At 36.7% G+C, this 20,541-nt stretch overlaps 1 protein-coding gene across 1 annotated transcript; it reads right to left on the bottom strand.

Annotated features, from left to right (window-relative positions):
- Positions 1–5,402: 5,402 nt before the first annotated feature.
- LOC130010220 (cytochrome P450 3A6-like) lies at positions 5,403–18,018 on the bottom strand. The gene is made up of 14 exons (XM_050540683.2): positions 17,682–18,018; positions 15,063–15,156; positions 14,515–14,567; positions 13,946–14,042; positions 13,040–13,156; positions 12,836–12,924; positions 12,317–12,465; positions 11,622–11,746; positions 10,368–10,437; positions 9,585–9,742; positions 8,875–8,966; positions 7,381–7,518; positions 6,873–7,035; positions 5,403–6,408 (listed from the first exon to the last, which is right to left on the bottom strand). Exons 1-14 carry the CDS (start codon positions 17,753–17,755, stop codon positions 6,322–6,324), a joined length of 1,506 nt encoding a protein of 501 aa, XP_050396640.1. The 5' UTR covers positions 17,756–18,018; the 3' UTR covers positions 5,403–6,321.
- Between the last annotated feature and the right edge of the window lie 2,523 nt (positions 18,019–20,541).

The raw sequence follows: 20,541 nt of genomic DNA, 5'->3' as shown, positions 1-20,541 counted from the left end.
ACCCCTATTGTTCAAGCAGCCAGAAAGGGACGTTATGTTTTTCACAGTTCTGTAAGCTAACAATACATCTTGAATCCACGTAAGTCCAGATGTCGCCACAGACGTTTCCTTATATTCTAAACTGAGGGAGGGGGATTTAAAATCTGAACGTTATAAATCACTCCGAGCAATAAACTGATTGTTTTATATTGACCCGTGAGTGAATTTCAAACAGAAAGATGTTTGTCTTGTTTTGTCTCGCAAGGCTCTACGTGTATAAAGTCAGTTTTGAAATGGACTTTATAAATTTTCCTTTGTTCGGTTTTGGAATACCTTCAAATGTCGTTATCGGGTCATAAATTGCGATACTGATTAACGCCGAAATCAACGGGCATCGATGATATTCAAACGTATATGGATTTGCATAAATTGCCAAAGATTACGTGAATAGTTTGAAGTCGAGTTCCGGATTAATGCTCAGATTTGAAGACACTTATGTTGATCGTTTTCAAGAGTGTCATATATATTTCAAATTAGAGTATGGTTCTCCCCTTTTGGACATATTTTAAATATGTATATATACAATTACTAGGCCCACTGTTTACTTCCAACATCCGGTTATTCGTCATAATAATGACGTCATGTAATAGTTTCAGACAGATGACGCTTGACTGTAAATGTGACAGACGTACAGTCACGTGATACTGCCTACTATGCTCCATTGTGTAAATTATATAATGGACACTCCATGGAGGAAGAAATAAAGACTAATTTAAGTGCCTTCTAACTGCGACCTTATTGTCACCTCGCTTTAAATATGCCATCTCGAGAGTCGATTTAACATGAAAATACTTCTAGGAACGGAAGAGGCGGATGTGTTCTGTTGGTGGGCGATGACGTTGTAAATAAGTCGTTGTGATTTCTGTTGGCCTATTCATTCTCTTTGCACATTTCCATTCATTTTTATCTACATCCTTTTTTTCATTAACATCCTTTTACATCAATAGTGTCACATCCTAGTCTACGATAATAATTTCTATAGAAACTCAAAATCTGCATAACTAAAACCTTGAATTTGTGATCAGGTAGAAAAGTGCTTGAATTTGTGATCAGTAAAATGACATGCGACTGTAACTGAATAATATGTCCCAATCTTTATTCTGGTCAACAACTTGCACTATTTTACAATAATCCAATTAATTGATGATACAAATTTCATCTTAACACACCTAATTTAAAAAAATTGGAAAAATTCAACTAAATGATTTGAAAAGCCTGGCGTAAAGCTTTACAAATGTGACTTGGATTTAAAAATATTTCTTGAACCCTCTGGACAAGTAAAATAGGATTTAATGGATAATTTACACAACAGGTAGGACACTAACACATCTGGTACTTAGAATAAGGCTATTTTTTATTTTCTGGAGCTGTCAAGCCAGCAAGAGTGTTATTGTCCCTTTAAGGCATGAACTGTTATGTAAACTATTAATTAGGCGTTTACAAACACGACACGACTATAATTAACTCTCGATGCTATCGGATATTCCCGATATTCAGTAGATTAGAACGGTTCAGCCATATTTTGATTCAATCTAAAAATGGTGAAGCGAGGCTATGCTTCTAACAGCCAGTGCAGTAGTTGCAATTAATGTACACATCTTGTCAAACCTTCAAAAGCTGATATCTTCGCTCGCAATGGAGTAATTTGAATGAAATTTTCAATAAATTCATTTTGTATTAGCTTTTTATCTAAATCTTACATAATGTATCTTTTAGTTTCCTGGGCGTAGGAAATGTCCATGGAGAAAAGTCCCCCGTCGTCCCCGTGCACTCGCATTGTTGACAAACCGATAAGTCTGATACTGCAATCCTGGATTATATGCTGTCTTTAATCTTTTCATGTATGTAATTTTGCTTTTCTGCACCAAGCGTACTAATAAAGAAATGAAAATGAAATGGAGTTTAACGTCCTACTGTTCTGCTCCTATACTGAGCTAATGAAGACGGGCATACGCCATACAGTGTGCTATGAGTGAAATTTTGCCAAGGCAACGGCACTATGGGCTACTCTTATATCGAATTCCAACTGCCAGGGGATCGTTTACGTGCACGCCAATGAATACACGGGACCTCGGTTTTTCGTCCCATCCGAACGACTAGACAGCTGTCCTTGTCAGGCCATGCTAATAAAGACAGGTATACATAATGCAGTATTTTGATAAAGACGGGGGAACCCTCGTCAAAACGTCGCCAGAAATAAATCTTTTAAGTAACTTGTATTCCATAGAATTGTGTCTTTTGTTATCATGTAGTATGCCATGGGGGACATTATTTCCCGGGCAGCGTCGCTACGATCTAAGGTTATATCATCTCCTACCATCTATCAGGTGATCTTTAACTTTAAGACGTTAACACCATTGTCTTGCGATAATCGTCTATAGTTTAAAGTTTAAACGTATTTTATTGTATGGACATTACAATACAATACAAAAGGATTAGAAATGAAATGAAATGAAATTGGGTTTAACGTCCTACTGTTCTGCTCCTATACTGGGCTAATGAAGACGGGCATACGCCATACAGTGTGCTATGAGGGAAATTTTGCCCGGGCAGCGGCACTATCGCCTACTCTTATATCGAATTCCAACTGTCAAGGGATCTTTTACGTGCGTTCTAATGTATACACGGGACCTCGGTTTTTCGTCTCATCCGAAAGACTAGACAGCTGTCCTTGTCAGGCCCTCCCTTCTGCACCACTGACAAGGGGAAACCACGTCGGAAATCTGGATGAACTTTCTCGGCCAATGCAGGGATCGAACACCCGACCTCCAGGCTAGCGAGCCAGCGTCTTAACCACCTAGCCACCGGATTAGACTAAAGTTCTAAACAAATTACAAATGTCTTCTTATAAATTCTTAATTGATAAGAATATGGCAACGTTCGGTTTTACTCCACTAGCCGTAGAACGGAATGACACCACTGGGGATACCGAGGATGCTCTTATTTCTTTTGAATGTCGGTAGAGATAGTAAGATCTTTATATAAGTAAAGTGAATAAGTAGTAGAGATTAAAGGTGTTGACTGTATCAAGTTACACATCTACCTGAGGCAATCAAATCTTATAATATTAGATAATCTATCTACCTCACCCTTTTCATCTTACCGACAGGTCTATTTTCACCTGAAATTAGCTTTATATAAGGTCACACAAAATCATCCAAATTTCATCCTTATTTGCATTTGCGAAATTTACGAAAACGAAAATAAAGGACGTACAAAATACTGCATAAGAAGAAGAAGTCCAGAAAAAGAAGATGGCGACCAGATAAAGTAGAACGACACCCTCTGTAAATGAGTTAGTCGATCTTTTTTCCATTAACACCTTTATATAATAGTTTGTATACCTACAATGTATCTACATTCAACAATGTTTTACCTATATAGAAGACTTTGATGTGGTATAAAGTATTGTTGTATTGTAAGGATTTACAGTACAACAGTTGGTCTACAAGAATCTACTATTATTATCTTCTAATGACGTCTTTCACCTGTACGTAATCTACGTCTTTCACCTGTACGTAACCTACTATATATATAGAGACAATTAGATCTAATGTTGATGACTTTCTCATTAACTACTCTACATTATATCCTCATTAATGGCAACTTCTATTGTCTTTTAAACAATTCTTACATCCAACCTGCATCCTAAATTGAGCTAAACGACAAGTATGTATTGTTGCCGACATCTTTTAGATTAGTTCAGATGTTTTGGAAATTGTGAACCAGGTTTCCGGTTGATTTGAAGATGAATTGTTTAATGAAGTAAGGATAATTACAAGGAGACTATGTTCTACAATAGAGAGAGAGAGGGAGAGAGAAATGGGGTTTAACGTCCACTCGACACAAACTAGGGCATTTCGGGACTAACATATGGTTTAATTTTATTTCAATAATTCGCTTGCGGGTATGGGTCTTTAGCAGTGGGGGAAACCGGAGGACTTGGAGAAAACCCACGAGGATGGACAGGCGACCCTACTCCTTGTCACGTACAACCGGGGATTCGAAACCACGCCAGTTGACTCAATGACAGGCCTTATGATACATCGCTCGTGCTAACCATTCGACCATCCAACCCCCCGTTCTAGAATATGGAGGACATTTTGTTATATAGTTATTCCATCTTATAATGTTCGCATATTTTAATCATTATTTGTGCTACCAGTTTAGGGGCCCATAAAGCGGTTAGAGGAAGTATACTCTCGACTACTGATTTCGAATCCCGGTCTTACTCGAGATGAACCTTCGGAAGTTTTCAAGATTGGTGGGTTCGGTCGGGGATGGGACTGGGGACTGGACAAGAACAGGGCTCCTATTTCCTTGGTGTCCACACGTTGAGACAGACACGCCACTGTCTGGGCAAAATTTCTGCTACATCGCATTGCACACGCAAAGATGGAAGAGATAACTACCATGAATTCGATATAAGAGTAGACCGTAGTACCGCTGTTCGGACAAAATCACCTCCATAGCACACTGTATGGCGTATACCCCTCTTCATTAGCCCAGTCGGGGCAGAGCAGGGGGACGTTAAACCCCATTTGGTGTATGGTGTAAATTAAGACAATAGTTAGCCTGTCACTCTCTATGGTTACTGGTAAAACTTATTTCATTTTATTTGCTGTATAATAGGTTGTAGATATATTGTATAGGTTTAAATAATGTAATCAATTCTAAGGTGTGAAATGTCAAGCCTTCTATTTAGAGGTTAATTGTGTTAATTATATAAAATCAACGAGTCAAATCTAAAACATGTTAAAATCTGACGAGTTTAATTCTAGAATATAATAGAAACCTGTCATTACAGGTAAAACTTATTTAATTTTATTTGTTCTATAGATATGTAGGTGTGAGAGATGTGACCTATTTAATTCTAACAATACATCTACATCTTCTCTTTAACAAGAACAATTTAACTTGTATTGTTCTTACATCAGATCAGATTATACAGAACAAAACAAAACAAGATGGTGACTATAATGTAGAATCTTGTAGGAGACATAATTTCTATAAATGTTCATTACTCAGTGATTAAAGTCAGTACAAAAGATACTCAAGATGTTTAATTAAACTCACAATAAAACATGTTAATGTCAATTGAACATCTTTAATTAAACATTCTCGGTGCTACTTCAAATAAGATCAAATCTTTGGTGTCATTTCAAATAAAAAGTTGTCCCAGTGCCATTTCAAAAAAAAAAAAAAAAGAACACAAATTATTTAATGGTTTAATAAAAAGATTTTAAAAAAATCGCCATAAACTGTTAAATACATAAGTAGCATTAAAATCTTAAATTTCTAAAATTATACAATTAAAAGCTATTATATAAATACAACTAAAAATATACATGTACAACTAAAAAATCGTCATAAACTGTTCAATACATAAGTAGCACTAAAATCATACATTTTTAAAATAACACATGTACAAATGAAAGCTATTATAGAAATACAACTAAATAGTATAGAAATACAACTAAAAAATATAGAAATACAACTAAAAAGCAATAGTGGTGAAATCAAGATACATTTCGAATAAAGCAGGAAATATTAACAAAAAAAATCCCATGATAGAATCACAAGCGCATCGAATTACCCAAATAACAAAAAACTAAACCCAAACCTCCCCTCATTTAACTATAAATACCCTTAGCATAGATTTACACCCAGATTTGCTGCTCATGAATATACATATTTTTTAATCATAATTCCCTAAAAATCTGAAGTTGAGATGAATGTAATGAAATAACCTCGCTGCATGCTTGCTATTGTTACTGTTATTTCAACTTAAAACAATGATGTTAAAAAAGGTATTTTAAAAAATTCCCAGACTTCTTTATTAAGATAGAAGTTTGAACAATACAATGGGGTGAAAGTTTCCAAGGGTAAACGGGACGGAAAATGTTGGGAACTCGGTTGTCATGAGGTAAAGAACTTTCTCGGCTTCTGAACAAAACAGGACGTCGTGAAGGAAAGGGTTTGGAATCCCTGAACTGGAGCAAGGAATGCTTACTCATTCCTGATATCACTTACTGAACAAAACAAGGTGTAAGAGGGAGGAAAGGATGGGGATCTATGATATGGAACTAGGAATGCTAACTCATTCCAGGACACCAGATGATACTTCTGCTGTATTTGGGAAGTGCAGATAACTCACAGGGTATTGAGCAGAAAACAGAACAGAATAGAAGCAGTAAATGGATTTCATAATTCAACATATTTACAGAAAGAAACACCAGACAATTATTTAAGTCATATCTTTTCTTTCAGATCATTTTATATTTATCCATCTCGCTTTTCCAGTTTTACGAAGACACCATTTTTAGGTCTGCACATGAAATCTCCAGGCGTTAGTTGTATGGTTGGTCTCTAAAAAAAATAACATACAGTTTTAGTTTATTAAAGCCTAGAGCCCTAGATAGTTTAGTGATTACCACCGTTGATCTTGTGACTAGGGCAAATGGCGGCGCACACATATTAAAATTTGGTTAAGGGGGTCGCCATTTTGTAAGATAAGGTGATATTTTAGCTTATTTATCAAACTAAAAAACTGCTCCACGAGAAACTGATATCCGTGTCCGCCACAGTGTCGCACACACTGGTGGTTTTTTTTCTAGCGATATTGTGGTAATTGATAATCGCTGACAAGCTGCCTTGTGTAATTACAGCGTTATGGATTGGTTTCTGTTGGGCAACACAGAAATGAAATAATATAAAATGGGGTTTAACGTCCTACTGTTTTGCCCCAATTGGGCTAATGGAGACGGGTTGGGCAACACGGTTCGTAAAAGAAGACTGGACCTATTTCTATTATCGTTATAATAAATACCAACCTCTGTTTCTGGGGAACAGATGACTCGATACTTTCTGAGAATGCTGGCCAACACAGTATTGACTTCCATGAGAGCCAAACGATTACCGATACAATTTCGTGGACCAACTCCAAATGGTAAATAACAATACGGATGGCGTGAAGACTTCTGCTCGGGTGAAAACCTTGAAAATATTAAAATGAAATAAGTCCACACCGCAAGTATCATTCCCAAAATCAATCAACAATTCATGTTTACTTTAAATGAAATAAAACAGTGTTTAATGGCGCGTCAGCACCAACAGGCTATATTGTACCAAACATAAAATAATCTCTAAGAGATAATGTTTACTGTAAGTGAATTACAAGAACAAAATGAACAGACGTGACTGGGTGAAACTGTCATTTGTTTTTTTACGGTACCCTTGTTCAGTTAATATTGCACCAAATATGGCGATATTTACGAGACAGTGCTTACAATAACCAAACTCGGAAAACTGATAACATTGTTGAGAAGAAAACTAACGAACCGTTCTGGGTCAAATCTATCGGGATTTTCCCAATAATCAGGATCTCTGTGGATGGCATAAATTGGCAAAAAGATTTCCATTTCCTTCGTTATCTTGTAACCATTCAGTTCCATTTCTTCAGTAACTGAACGACTGGTTCTAAAATATATACACGCATATAGAAACAAAAACAATAAACGGCCTACTTTTATGCCGACTTTAACAGCCAGGGGATCTTTAACGTACTGTCAATGGTATATAACAGGGCCGCGATTGTCTTGTCCAAGACTAAGCATCATGATAATCGAGCTTTTGATTAAACGCATTTGCTTGTCAAGCCATCCTTTCTAAATCACTGAGAAGCAGGAACCAGACTGGGAAATCCCAAGAAACTGTCTCCACCAACAGCGGGATAAAACCTGGGACGTCCTAGTTAGCATGAAGTGAATTGAAATAGGGTTTAATGTCCTACTGTTCTGCTCCGACTTGGCTAATATTGAGGGGCATACGCCATACAGTGTGCTATGACGAAAATGTTGCCCGGACAGCGGTTTTTCTTCTCAGGCCCGTGCATCCTGCACCATTGACAATGGAAAATCATGCCGGAAAATCTAGATCAACTTTTGTCGGCCAACACCAGGAGCGAGCTCGCGACCTCCAGGCTAGCGAGACAGCGTCTTACTCACTTAGCCACCATGGCTTCGTCCTAGTTAGCGAGTCATACCAACTGAGCCACCTAACACCCGGATCCCCACATTGTCGACAGTACACTGTAAAAAATATCCATTTTTTATGTGGTCGAATTCCGTAGTTTAACAGTTTTTTGGAGAAATTGTGTTAAAAGTGTGAATTATTTCTTCGAATTACGTGTTTTATGTATTTCTATGGAATATTCAGTATTAAACAGCAAATGTCCGTCAAATTTAGGGATAAAATGTTTTGTTCCCTTCTATAATCGACTTAATTCTGTTATTTTACGGAATAAACGATGGAATGACCAGGAATTTCCGTGAAATTTTGGGATAAAATGTTTTATTCCATTCTATAATTGACTGAATTCTGGTATTTTACGGGATAAACGGTGTAATGACCAGGAATTTACAGATAATTTCTGTTTGCAAATGCAACGATAAGTAATCGTATATACATAATATAATCATTTATAATAATTATCATGTTATAGTATTCATTTCAATTTATTAACCATCATATTTTTTAAACTTTGGTATATTACATGTCATGTATATCTAATTTCCATTATTTATAAGATCTATAAATTAGTGTATTGTCAATGGATAATTCAATGAAATTTTTATGCTCAGGAAACGAAAATTACCAGGATTTTTTTTTCTGTATTTGAAAATGGAATTTATGTTAATTGAAGGAATTTCTGTAAATTACAGGAAAAACTAATACGGATAAAATTTTCCTGGTAATTTTTGTTTCCGGAATTTTTTACGTTTTTTCACGGATTTTGTTTGCACAGAGTACAATGAAATGTAACTGGTACCCTACCTTGCTAAAGGTGGATACATCCTTAAAGTTTCATCTACTACCATCTGTAGATAAGTTAATTTACCAACATTATCATGGTCAGCTACTTCATCCTGAACAAATATAAAACAAATATTCGTCTAATATCAATCTTTACACTTTTCCGAAAAGATTTTCATATAAATCGTATTTTTAATCTCCTAACATGCCCAGAACCTTCCTTTGGGTTGTGAACGGTATATATTTTTAATTCAAATACCGTAACCAAATTTTAAACAATTAAGATAGTCTTACTTAATATCAACTATTAAGATATGTTTACTCAAAATCAACCATTAAGATATTTTACCCTATATCAACTATTAAGATATGCTTGCTAAAAATCAACCATTAAGATATGTTTACTCAATATCAACCATTCGGGTATTATTACTGGATATTATACTTACTGAACATCAACCATTTAGATAAACTTATTCAGTATAATCCGTTAAGATATTATACTTACTGAATATCAACTATTAAGATATTATACTGAATATCAACCATTAAGATATTATACTTATTGAATATCGACCATTAAGATATACTAAATATAAACCATTAAGATGTGCTTATTAAGATATGCTTACTCAAAATCAACCATTAAGATATGCTTACTCAAAATCAACCATAAAATATTGTTTTTACAGAGAATCAACCATAAGCGATAATAGTTATGGACATGGTACCTTTGCGAAATTTGTGTTTATTTCTTCCACCACACGTTCTTGTATTTCAGGGTGTGTTGCGAGGTTGTAGATTGCAAATGTTAAAGCAATTGATGATGTGTCGTAACCAGCTAGCAAGAAAACCACAGCGCCACTCCATATATCATAGTACGTAAAAGCTATAACATAAAAGCAAATAGGGTTGCCAGACGACGAATATGCTGTGAAAAGAGTGTCGAGGGATATCATCAAGGTTTCTGTGACAGGGGCAATAAAACGTGCAGGTCCGAATAAAATCTCAAAACTTGTGACCTTGGTAAAAGTTGTAATAGCCCATCATAAATTTTGATGTTTGACCGTTAATTTCGATAGAATTCCTATATTTCTCTGGAGCAATAATTATGCACAAATGGATCCGCTATTTTGTATATCTATAGGATTCTCTTTACGATTTGACGAAGAATCCTGGAGAGATTTGACATCCGATTTGACATCCTTTACCAGTAAAGCGCCCTCCATTTAGTTTTCAGTGGCACGGGCAATAACTCCGCATAAGGGTATCTCTTAAGAACAAATCGAACAACTGCAACAATTCTGCAAGAACGATAAAGTGCGGAACTGAATGACAATAGTGTTCTGCCTCAGATATAGAGGAACATTTCAAGCAAAACTCTGACTTGTAGAGTGTTTAACGGAAGGACGGGCACGGGAGACGATAATACGTCTTTTTTCGTGTCACGTGAACTGTTTATTTTGACAAGTAATAAAGGAAGAATTATTATAATAAAATACCAAAATATTTACCCGAACCATCTTCGTTATTTTTGGTTTCTTCGTTGGCATTAATTAACAATTGGAGGAAATCTTTCCGTTTCTGAAAGTATATTATTTCGATGGAAATATATATAATGAAAAGGAAGGAGAGAGAGAGAGAGAGAGAGAGAGAGAGAGTTTAACTCGACACAAACTATAGGTAATTTCGAGACTAACTCATGGTTAAATTCCATTTCAATAATTTGCCCGCGGATAGGGATCTTTAGCAGTGGGAGGCAACCGAGCAGCTCGGAGATAACCTACTGCTTGACAAGTACAAGAGGAGATTCAAAAAGCTACGCCACCTGACTCAACGACAACCCCTGTGATTTCACACGCACGCGTTAAACCACTAGACCCCCACCCCCGACTAAAAAGGAGCTGCGAGTATGGTGGGGTCGGGACCCTAAAAGAAGATAATGTTCACACGCAGTTTGGGAGTCCTTCTGAATTTACATCGTTTTTGATGAATTGGTAAAGCCTAGCTCACAACCCGTCGTAGGTGTTTTGAAACGGGTCGTATAGGGTTTGGTGGCGCGCAGTCCAGCCGCAAGAAACCGGGTGAAAACTTTGTATGTGCAGGACCAAAAGTCTCTACGGACATCAGTCTGCGATCTTCGACGGTGTCGAACACACGCAAGCGACGCTTAAGTCTCACGCACGGATTTACTAAATCTCCCCCGTAGACTGTACCTATAGAAGCACGTACGGCGGACTGTCAATCTGATTTAAACACAGATCCAATTTCGTTTCGTTTTTATAGTTCAAAATTTTGATTTTACTTGTCTTTACTACACTTGGATCTGGAAGCGTTGTTATTGAAATGAGGGGTCAGCCAATCAAATGGTCTGTCGAATCGAGCGTTTGACCATTTTTGCGCGGAGCTGTGGGTAGACATTAGCGGCAATAGAAATCAAAACAAAGCAAAAGTAGATAAAAAAAAATACATGGTGGTCGCTAATTGGTTTTAATCGAATGACTGACGTAATCGGGTCAAATGATTCCCACATACTACTTTTGTACATAAGCAAGGACATTTTCTAGAAAAAAGTCCAAGGCCTACTAGAGTGGAATAAAAAAAGTATTTTTACTCTGCAGGATATGTTTACAATCAAAGAGCGAAATTTTTCTTAAAACCTGTCAATTAAAAGGACAATGAGCGCAGAGTTGGAAAATTTAAGATTATTTTTGGATCGCTTTGCTAGCCCAACATGAAATACTATATGAATTTGTGCATGTACTTACACTTGGATTTTCTTTCCTCTCCTTGACAACATCATCAATAAGTTTTGTAAAAACAGATTTGCAATCACTAGCCATAAAACCAATACCTACAGACTCGAACACTCGAACCATAAATGGGAAGGTAACTTGAAATATAAGAAATGGGTTATAAGAAGAACGCAATAAATATTTTCGCCTATTGACAATACTATTCAAAATAAAATAATGATTTGGGATTTAATGTGCGAGCTAATGACGACGGGTATACGCCATTACCCGGACAGCGACGCTACAGTCCACTCTTATTTCGAATTCCAACTGTCGACGCTTCTTTTAGGAGCCCGCCAATGATCAAAGGAACCTCGGGTTTTCGTCCCGTCTGAACAACTAGACACAGTTCTTTACCAGGTTTTCCCTTGCAAGAAAATTATGAAAACTTTCTTGATCAACAACGGGATCGAATCCTGCACCTCCAAATTAGCGAGCCAGCGCCTCACCCATTTCGCCATCATGGCCCCGACTATATTAATTAGTTGAGCGGTAAGAGCACTATAGACTAGAATGTCCCGGATTCACTCTTATATACACACTTATGTCACATTAAAATCTGCTTTAAGAATAATTTTCGTCCATCTATATTAAGGTTCCAAAGAATGGAGCTATGCGCAATTAATATGCCGCCGCTACCCCGAGGAATAGAAGGTGTGCATACTTACCACACAATATGATATATGGGTCGGTCATCTCCATTTTCATGGCTTTAATACAGGCCTTGATCACTGGATTATCGGGTTCGTTCTGAGAGTCAACATCTATGCCAAATGCAACACTACAGACGACATCCATTGAGTAACCTTTTATAAATCTGCAATCGACGGTTATATTTTAGGATGTGCGCCACTTCGAAAATCGCCCTGGACATTCGAATCTGTACGCCTAATTGCTATTCGCCAGAGAAACGTACACATTATTACAACGCATTAAATGCCGTTTACTGAACCTAACCATAAATTAGATTTCATTTTATAGGCCTCACTGACTGAAACTAGGCCTGCAGATATGCACGATTTATACGCATTGGTTATCACCATACTGCGCATGATTCTAGCATTTAGACAATATAAACGACGTTCCAAAATTGCGAAATTGAACAATTTATTCGAACGAAACCTGGTAAAATATTAATTATTTTTAAAATAAGTGACGATCCTGTTATAAAATATTATATGCCTTACGTTGACACGTCAACAGATTTCCCACTATTGGCATGTTGTTCTAAATGCTTAAGTAGATTCTCTGTACATGTGTGCATCAATGGCATCATCTGTAAGCAGAAACAAAGAGACTATATCAAGGCTTCTCCTTCAATGGACGTTTCATTCGAAGCTATTTGCCCAGTTTCTGACGGGGCTAAGATGTAATTAATAACAATACCCTACCTCTCTTAATTTACCAGAACTAAACGTTGGTGTCAGGACGGATCTTGAGCTCTTCCATTTTGCTCCCCGAGCAAAACTCAGAATTCCCTTCTCATACTTGTTCATTGGCAATACACTCTGTTATAAAATCAAATGACAAATTATGACTATTGTTTGTCTGATCTGGTGGCTATCTGACTGGAAATGCTTACGGTGAAATAACAAAGATATACAAACAAAGAATCCAGTAAAGTGGTTCCAATGATCAGTATAACTGAAGCGGTTCATAAGACGCGTTTTCAAGGGCGATAACCTTATTAATGGAAATAAAGCATATAAATCTAAATTGTGATAACGTGCTTCGCCACTATAATATTCACAAGATGATTCAATTAACAGTCTAAAACAAGCATAAAATAATTCTTAAAGTGATCAAGAAAGGTAACTCTACAGGTAATTACATTAAACGAGTTTATTCATATCGACCTCTTTGAAACAAATACAAATATCTAGTATTACTAGTATAACATTGGAATTGGTTTCAGTCCATTGATATGGGAAAAACACACAGCGCATGTCAAGTACGGCGTCACATTTTGCGCCCCCCTTCCCAGCAGCAACCCAATCCTCGCACCGTTCTTCTGACTCATTCACACAATTTATTTTATACATCACTTGGGACTTACGTTAAATCGTTCTTAAGTCAATATCAGTTTTGACCCAGTTCTGGTCAGCAAATTGGGCCATCGCTTACCCATGTTGTAACCATGGCCCTCACATAAGGGGAGACTGGGGGGGGGGGGTATACCCGGGGCGACACTTCTTATGTCGGCAAATTATCTAAGTGCATACCAGAAATATTCAAGCATGTCGTACATAATGCACGACACCCATAGCTACAACAAAAATTAGCTTGTAAACACTCACTGGTCTGTCGACAAAATGACTGAAATGCTTAATGCAAATATCCTTTATTGTTTCTGGATCGGCCACCGATAAAACCGGTAGTCTCGCGTTAAAATACCTGTATAAATAATAAATAACATGTTTTATAATAATACGCCTGAATATATATCCCGGTGATTCTATAAGTTGGAGTGAATTGTAATAATTGTAAAATGAATCCATCCATCCAACCAAAAACAAAAGCCAGACTCGTGACAAATAAAACATGGAATCTTTTCAACGCTAGCGGGTGATTTCCGGACGTGACGTTGTAATGCCCGTAAAAACGAGCGGTCGGTTCCCGGTCGCGACCTTCACTTGTTTACGTTCAGACGTTGGACGTCCAGAAAACAACTCTTGGCAAGACTGGCACCAAGAAGAACCAAGAAAGCAAAGCAGTTCTGCGCACAATACAAAAGGTTTTTTCTAGTCGTTGGTTTACGCCAAGACATCGGAGATCTGGCCGAACCCAATGAATAGCCCGCGAAAGTTCAGGGGCCCACGACACACAGTTACTTGTTATTCAATAATATTATTTTGGAAAATCCTACCCTAAAATTTTTCCATATTTCTTATGAAGCTCTATATCAATATCACCCATAGTCTGTAAATAAATAAAATATTATAACTATAGGTCATGTCGTACAAACCAACGAGAACTTTCTTTTGTGTCTCATTTTGGTGCCGAGAGCAACGGTGGTTCGGTTCGTATGGTGCTGGCTTACAAACCTTACATGCCTTCACATTGGTCTATTGTGGGAGCCACGGTGACTAAGACACTGATTTACTATTCGGAAGGTCCCGGGTTCGATCCCGGTGTTGGGCGGGATAGTTCCTCGGGACATCACATTGTCTTCCACAGGAAGGATGATCTGCCACAGAACAGCATCTAGTCGTTCGGATGAGACAAAAATAGGGGTCCATCCGTGCATTCGTTGGCGCATAGGTAACAGAACCAGTTGGAATTCAAGATGAAACGCCGCTGTCCAAGCAAAGTTCCCCTGATAGCACACTGCATGATTTATTCACGTCTTGATAATCCAGTTTTTGTACGACGTTAAATCCCATTTTATTTGTTTACTATATTTAATAATCTTACTTTGACACGATACTCTGAAACCAGTCCTAGTAAACCCGGTTCTGGTCCTGGGATTCCGGCATTCTTGAAAATACTGTGAGTCCATGTTATATAACTGAAATTGAGTTGGTGGATAAAATACTATAAATATCGGGCTTTGGGGGAAGGTGTGGTGTGCTTTGTTCAAGGAAAAACATTATCATACCGGGCCAATCTGGTTTAAACACAGATTCTATTTCGTTTCGTTTTCATAGTTCAAAATTTCGTTTTGCTTATCTTTACTAAACTAGGATCTGAAAGAGTTGTTATATAATTATAACCCACATTCTGGTTGATGTGGGGGATTAGCCTATCAAACGATCTGTTACGGTGAGTTCTTGGCACGCGGTGCACAGAACTGTGGGTATCCCACTAGAAACATCAACGCTGATTGACGTTATAGGGTCAAAGGCGGCTCGTATGACCCCCAGGCGTGACCTTCCGCTACAACCGGTCAGATCTTCGTGTAATGGAGGCCATCGAAAGTATAAAAAACGAAACGAAATAAAGATTTAAATTTTAATCAGATTGTATACCGAGCTGAATCTAAAGTAAGAGCAATATGGCTCAAATAAAAAAAACGAAACCTCTGAAATATTGCTAGCACCGGTGCTTAAATAAATATACATTTTATTCAAGAATTAGTTTGAGTAAAGGATGATTAAACATATATTATGCAAGAGCTAAATCTGTCTATTGCAGATCTTTCTTTAGGCCTGAAATGCTATCTAAATTATTAATTAGACATTAATTAACCTATCCAGACCATAATCAACTCTAGATGGCATCGCTAGCCTTCAATCTTTAGTGGATTATGAGCCGATTTACTGCATAACTTTCCATCACGATTTAATGATTAAATGGATCATCGGGACTATGCTGTTTATCGTACTGACTTTGGTAATGATGATCAAGGCTAGCCGGAAATTTCAACAGCTTAGTTCTCGGTTCATAGTGGATCAATTGGAATGAAATTTTCAGCAAATTACCTCTACATTATCTAGTTTTTAACTATTATAGCGAGAACTGCCAACTCGTTATCAAATCTCCCATAATGTATCTTTAATGGTCCCCCAAATTAATTGACAGAAACAAAACGTATGACGGTACGATGAACCCATCATCGGTATCCCATGTGGTATCGTTCCCTTCTATTAGTTAGTAGAACGGAACGATACCATTGTTAGTAGAACGAGACGATACCACTGTTAGTAGAACGGAACGATACCATTGTTAGTAGAACGGGACGATACCACTGTTAGTAGAACGGGACGATACCACAGGGGATACCGAGAATGCGATAAACCAGAATCCAGCCACCATCTTATAATAACCTATTATATTATTCTGTTCATTTGTATACATTTTATTATATCTATATAATATGTATGTGTTTGACTATGTATATAAACCCCTTTGCATTAATATTATGCATATATATCATTTAAGGAGAAGGGTTTTACATAGGCTAAGCATGTTCACCAATCCCATTCAGACAACCTGAATAAAAATTTTGTTTAAAAAAAATCTTGCACAATCCATGAGCAATTATGCAAAGAACATGTAGGCACAGTCTCGTGAATCGTACTCGAATTGACAAGTTCTATATGCTTTTTTGGAATGGCGTCTTCTCAAGAACAAGAAGAACAAAAAGAAGAATATCGAGCCAATTCCTGGTTCGAAAACTGTTTGCGTATAAGATGAATTTAACATCTAGACAGATCCGATCACGAGGGGAAAATGCCGACCATGTGTGAGATAACTAGACCTTGTATTCCACTCGACACAAACTAGGTCATTTCGGGACTAACATATGGTTTAATTTTATTTCAATAATTCGCTTGCGCGTAGGGGTCTTCAGCAGTGGCAGGAAACCGGAGGACCAGGAGAAAACCCACGAGGTTGGACAGGCGACCCTACACCTTGTCAGGTACAACCGGGGATTCGAAACCACGCCAGTTGATTCAATGACAGGCCTTATGATACAGCGCGCACGTGCTAACCATTCGACCAACCACGCCCCCCCCCCCCAACGCACCCTTGTATTTGATGTCACGGTGTGAAAAGGTATACATTTCATCTTCTTAATGCTAGGATGCCACTATCACGATTGGTGACACGACTGAAATCGTGGTGATCATATCGGGTCTCATCATATATTTTCACCAAAAAAATCGATAAAATTAAAAGGCGCCAGAATGTTAGCTATAGTTGCCTTGCAACCGCCCAATAGTCCGGTTCAAGTGTTCAATGTAGCTGCCACCAGCTTGAGTAACTGTCATATTGTGTGCTTGTTAGAGATGCTATTTGGGTCAGAGCCGTCCCAGGTCAATATCAATTCCTATATTTCTATAATCTATCCCTTTTGCCTTAGCCTATATTGCATGAACGAGGAATTCGCCATGAGATAAGTTTAGGCACGTGTAATAATAATTTTATATGACGATGAAATTCAATATAATTACAACTAAATTCAATAGAATGTATGAATTACAACCAGGGATCCCACGGAACCGTACTCGACAGGTTTTATGTCACCAGGGTGGAGACTCGAGTACATATGCTAAACTTATAAAGGATTATCAAAAGATAAAGACTTACAAATAAAATGCTGCAGCAAGTAAAATCACTATGGCAACAATCCACAGAAGAGTTTCACACCCAAAACAAGTCATTTCCCTGACACCAAATATTCACTGTTCTGACTTAAAACACCCCGTATATATTTATATACCGACTTCTGATGACATGTATAAAACTTATTACATCAAAAACTATATTGCACAATAGACCACGTATATCGATATAAAATAGTAAACCGATGTTAACTCCTCGTAACAAGACAAGCGATTTTGACAGCGACCATGACCTTGTTTTATAGATAACGTATTCCTATTAAGTGCACATGTAAAATACACAAAATGTCATGAAGCACTGGGTTATAAACTGGGCCTGAATATGAGCGTGTGTCTTTGGATAATGATCACGTGGTTAGAAATACAAATAAACGGATAAAAAATATCTGTGGGCTGGTGTATTTGGATAATGATCACGTGGTTAGAAATACAAATGAACGGTTAACATATATGGAAAATTATTAAATATGTAAGTTATTAATATTAATGATGCACCCCCATGGCACGCATAGGTAACAAACAATTAAACGGTCTGTAATTCAAGAATAATTACATAATATCTGATCACATACGAAATCTATTCAGTTCCGAATGGCATACAATGCGTGGAAATGACATATAACTTCACAGACAAGGTGAAACTTTCATCATCTGGAATTCGAATTTGTTCTCTCTTTGTCATGAAAGGCCCCCCCCCCCTCTAAACCACGGGGCCCTGGGTCTGGGCCCTTCAGGTCCATGCCTAAGCTGGGCTTTGAAGACCAATCTAATTAAAACACAGATCCTGTTTCTCGGTTCACCTACCAGACCTCTGACGTCACGAAAACCGGTCAGATCAATGCAGACTGGAGGCCACGGAACGAAATGCAGTTTAGATGTTTATTGAAATCAGACTGTATAAATTTACACATCCGCCCTTTAGCTTTAAAACGACAGTACATTATGTTTTATGCAGTACTAACGTATTTCCATCTTTACTGATGGATTTCCTATATGGTAAAATGTGACCTGTAACTGACCTAAATTGGCCATTAGTCCAACTTCTGGAGTGTCGATAAGGCTAAATGAAATTAGAACTGATAATCAGACTCCCTTATATGTTGATTGGTGACTGGCATAGAATGGACATGATGCTTGAATCAGCATACGATCCCAGAAATTATAGGTTAAAAAGTTATTTTTAATGTCTTTTGTCGATAACTTGAAAAAATTCCATTATAAAGGTCGGTGATATTATGTCTTAGAACTGATAATCAGACTCCTTTAAATGAACGGTGATTGGTATAGAATGGACATAATGCTTGAATTAGCATACAATCCCAGAAACTATAGGTTAAAAAGTTAGTTCATCTATTGTCTTTCGTTGATGACTTGAAAATATTCCATTACCCCGGTTTACCTTCCTCTGCAACTATTGTCATGTTACATTCAATTTACCTCGCGCTATCCTACCGGTAGACTGGAAATCAATGGTAATGTGTCTTTTTCAAGGATACAGAGAAGCGAAAAACCACTAGAGGGAGAATCGAACTGATTATTCGAATCTTAGCCTCGCTTCTCCATGTTTTAATTAAATCATTAAATGACTGAACATTTCTAATCATGTTAAAATCTCAGAAAGAAATATTTAAGGTGTAAAATATAAAACCTTCTATTTAATTAAAGGTAAGATTGTGTTAATTATAAAAATCAACGAGTCAAATCTAAAACGTGTTAAAATCTGACGAGTCTAATTCTATAAAATAATAGAAACCTGCCAGAACAGGTAAAACCTATTTAATTTAATTGTTCTATAGATATGTAGGTGTCGGTAGATGAATGTGTTCAATCTTATTTGTTCTATATGCAAATGATATTGGTAAATGGAATGTAATTAACTACACACAAAAACATCTTCTATTAAACAAGAACAATTTAACTTGTATTGTTCTTCCATCTGATCAGATTATACAGAACAATAAACAACAACAAAACAACACGATGGTCACTAATTTAGAATCTTGTAGGTGACATAATTTCTATAAATGTTCATTACTCAGTGATTAAAGTCAGTACAAAAGATACTCAAGATGTTTAATAAAACTCACAATAAAACATAATAATGTCAATTGAACATCTTTATTAAACATTCTCGGTGCCACTTCAAATAAGATATAGTCTTCGGTGTCATTTCAAATAAAAGGTTGTCCTCGGTGCCATTTTAAAAAAGAAAAAAACCACATAAAATATTAATGGTTTAATAAAGAGATTGAAAAAAATCGTCATAAACTGATAAATACATAAGTAGCACTAAAATCATATATTTCTAAATATATACAACTTAAAGTTATACAAATACAACTAAAAGTTATACAAATATAACTAAATGGTATACAAATACAACTAAATAGTATAATATACAATTAAATAGTATGCAAATACAATTAAATAGTATACAAATACATCTAATAGTATACAAATACAACTAATAGTATACAAATCCCACAATAGAATCACAAGCGCATCGAATTACCCAAATAACAAAAAAAAAAACCGAAATCCAAACCTCCCCTCATTTAACTACAAATACCCCTAAATTAAATGTACACCCAGATCTGCTGCTCATGAATATATACACATTTTTTAAACATAATTCCCTAAAAATCTGAAATTGAGAAGAAAATAATGAAATAACATTGTTTTATGGTATTGTTATTTAAACATAAAACTATGATGTTAAAAACACTATTTTAAAAAATTCCCAGATTGCTTCATTAAGGTAGAAGTGTAGCTCTATCGTCGTTGCGACATTGTTTTTAAATTTATAGACAAGGAATAGAGAAATA

Source organism: Patella vulgata, chromosome 3 (assembly GCF_932274485.2).
Source record: "Patella vulgata chromosome 3, xgPatVulg1.2, whole genome shotgun sequence".
NCBI classification, from domain to species: domain Eukaryota; kingdom Metazoa; phylum Mollusca; class Gastropoda; family Patellidae; genus Patella; species Patella vulgata.
The sequence above is the reverse complement of the archived record's forward strand: the minus strand, read 5'-3'. Positions and strand labels throughout refer to the sequence as shown.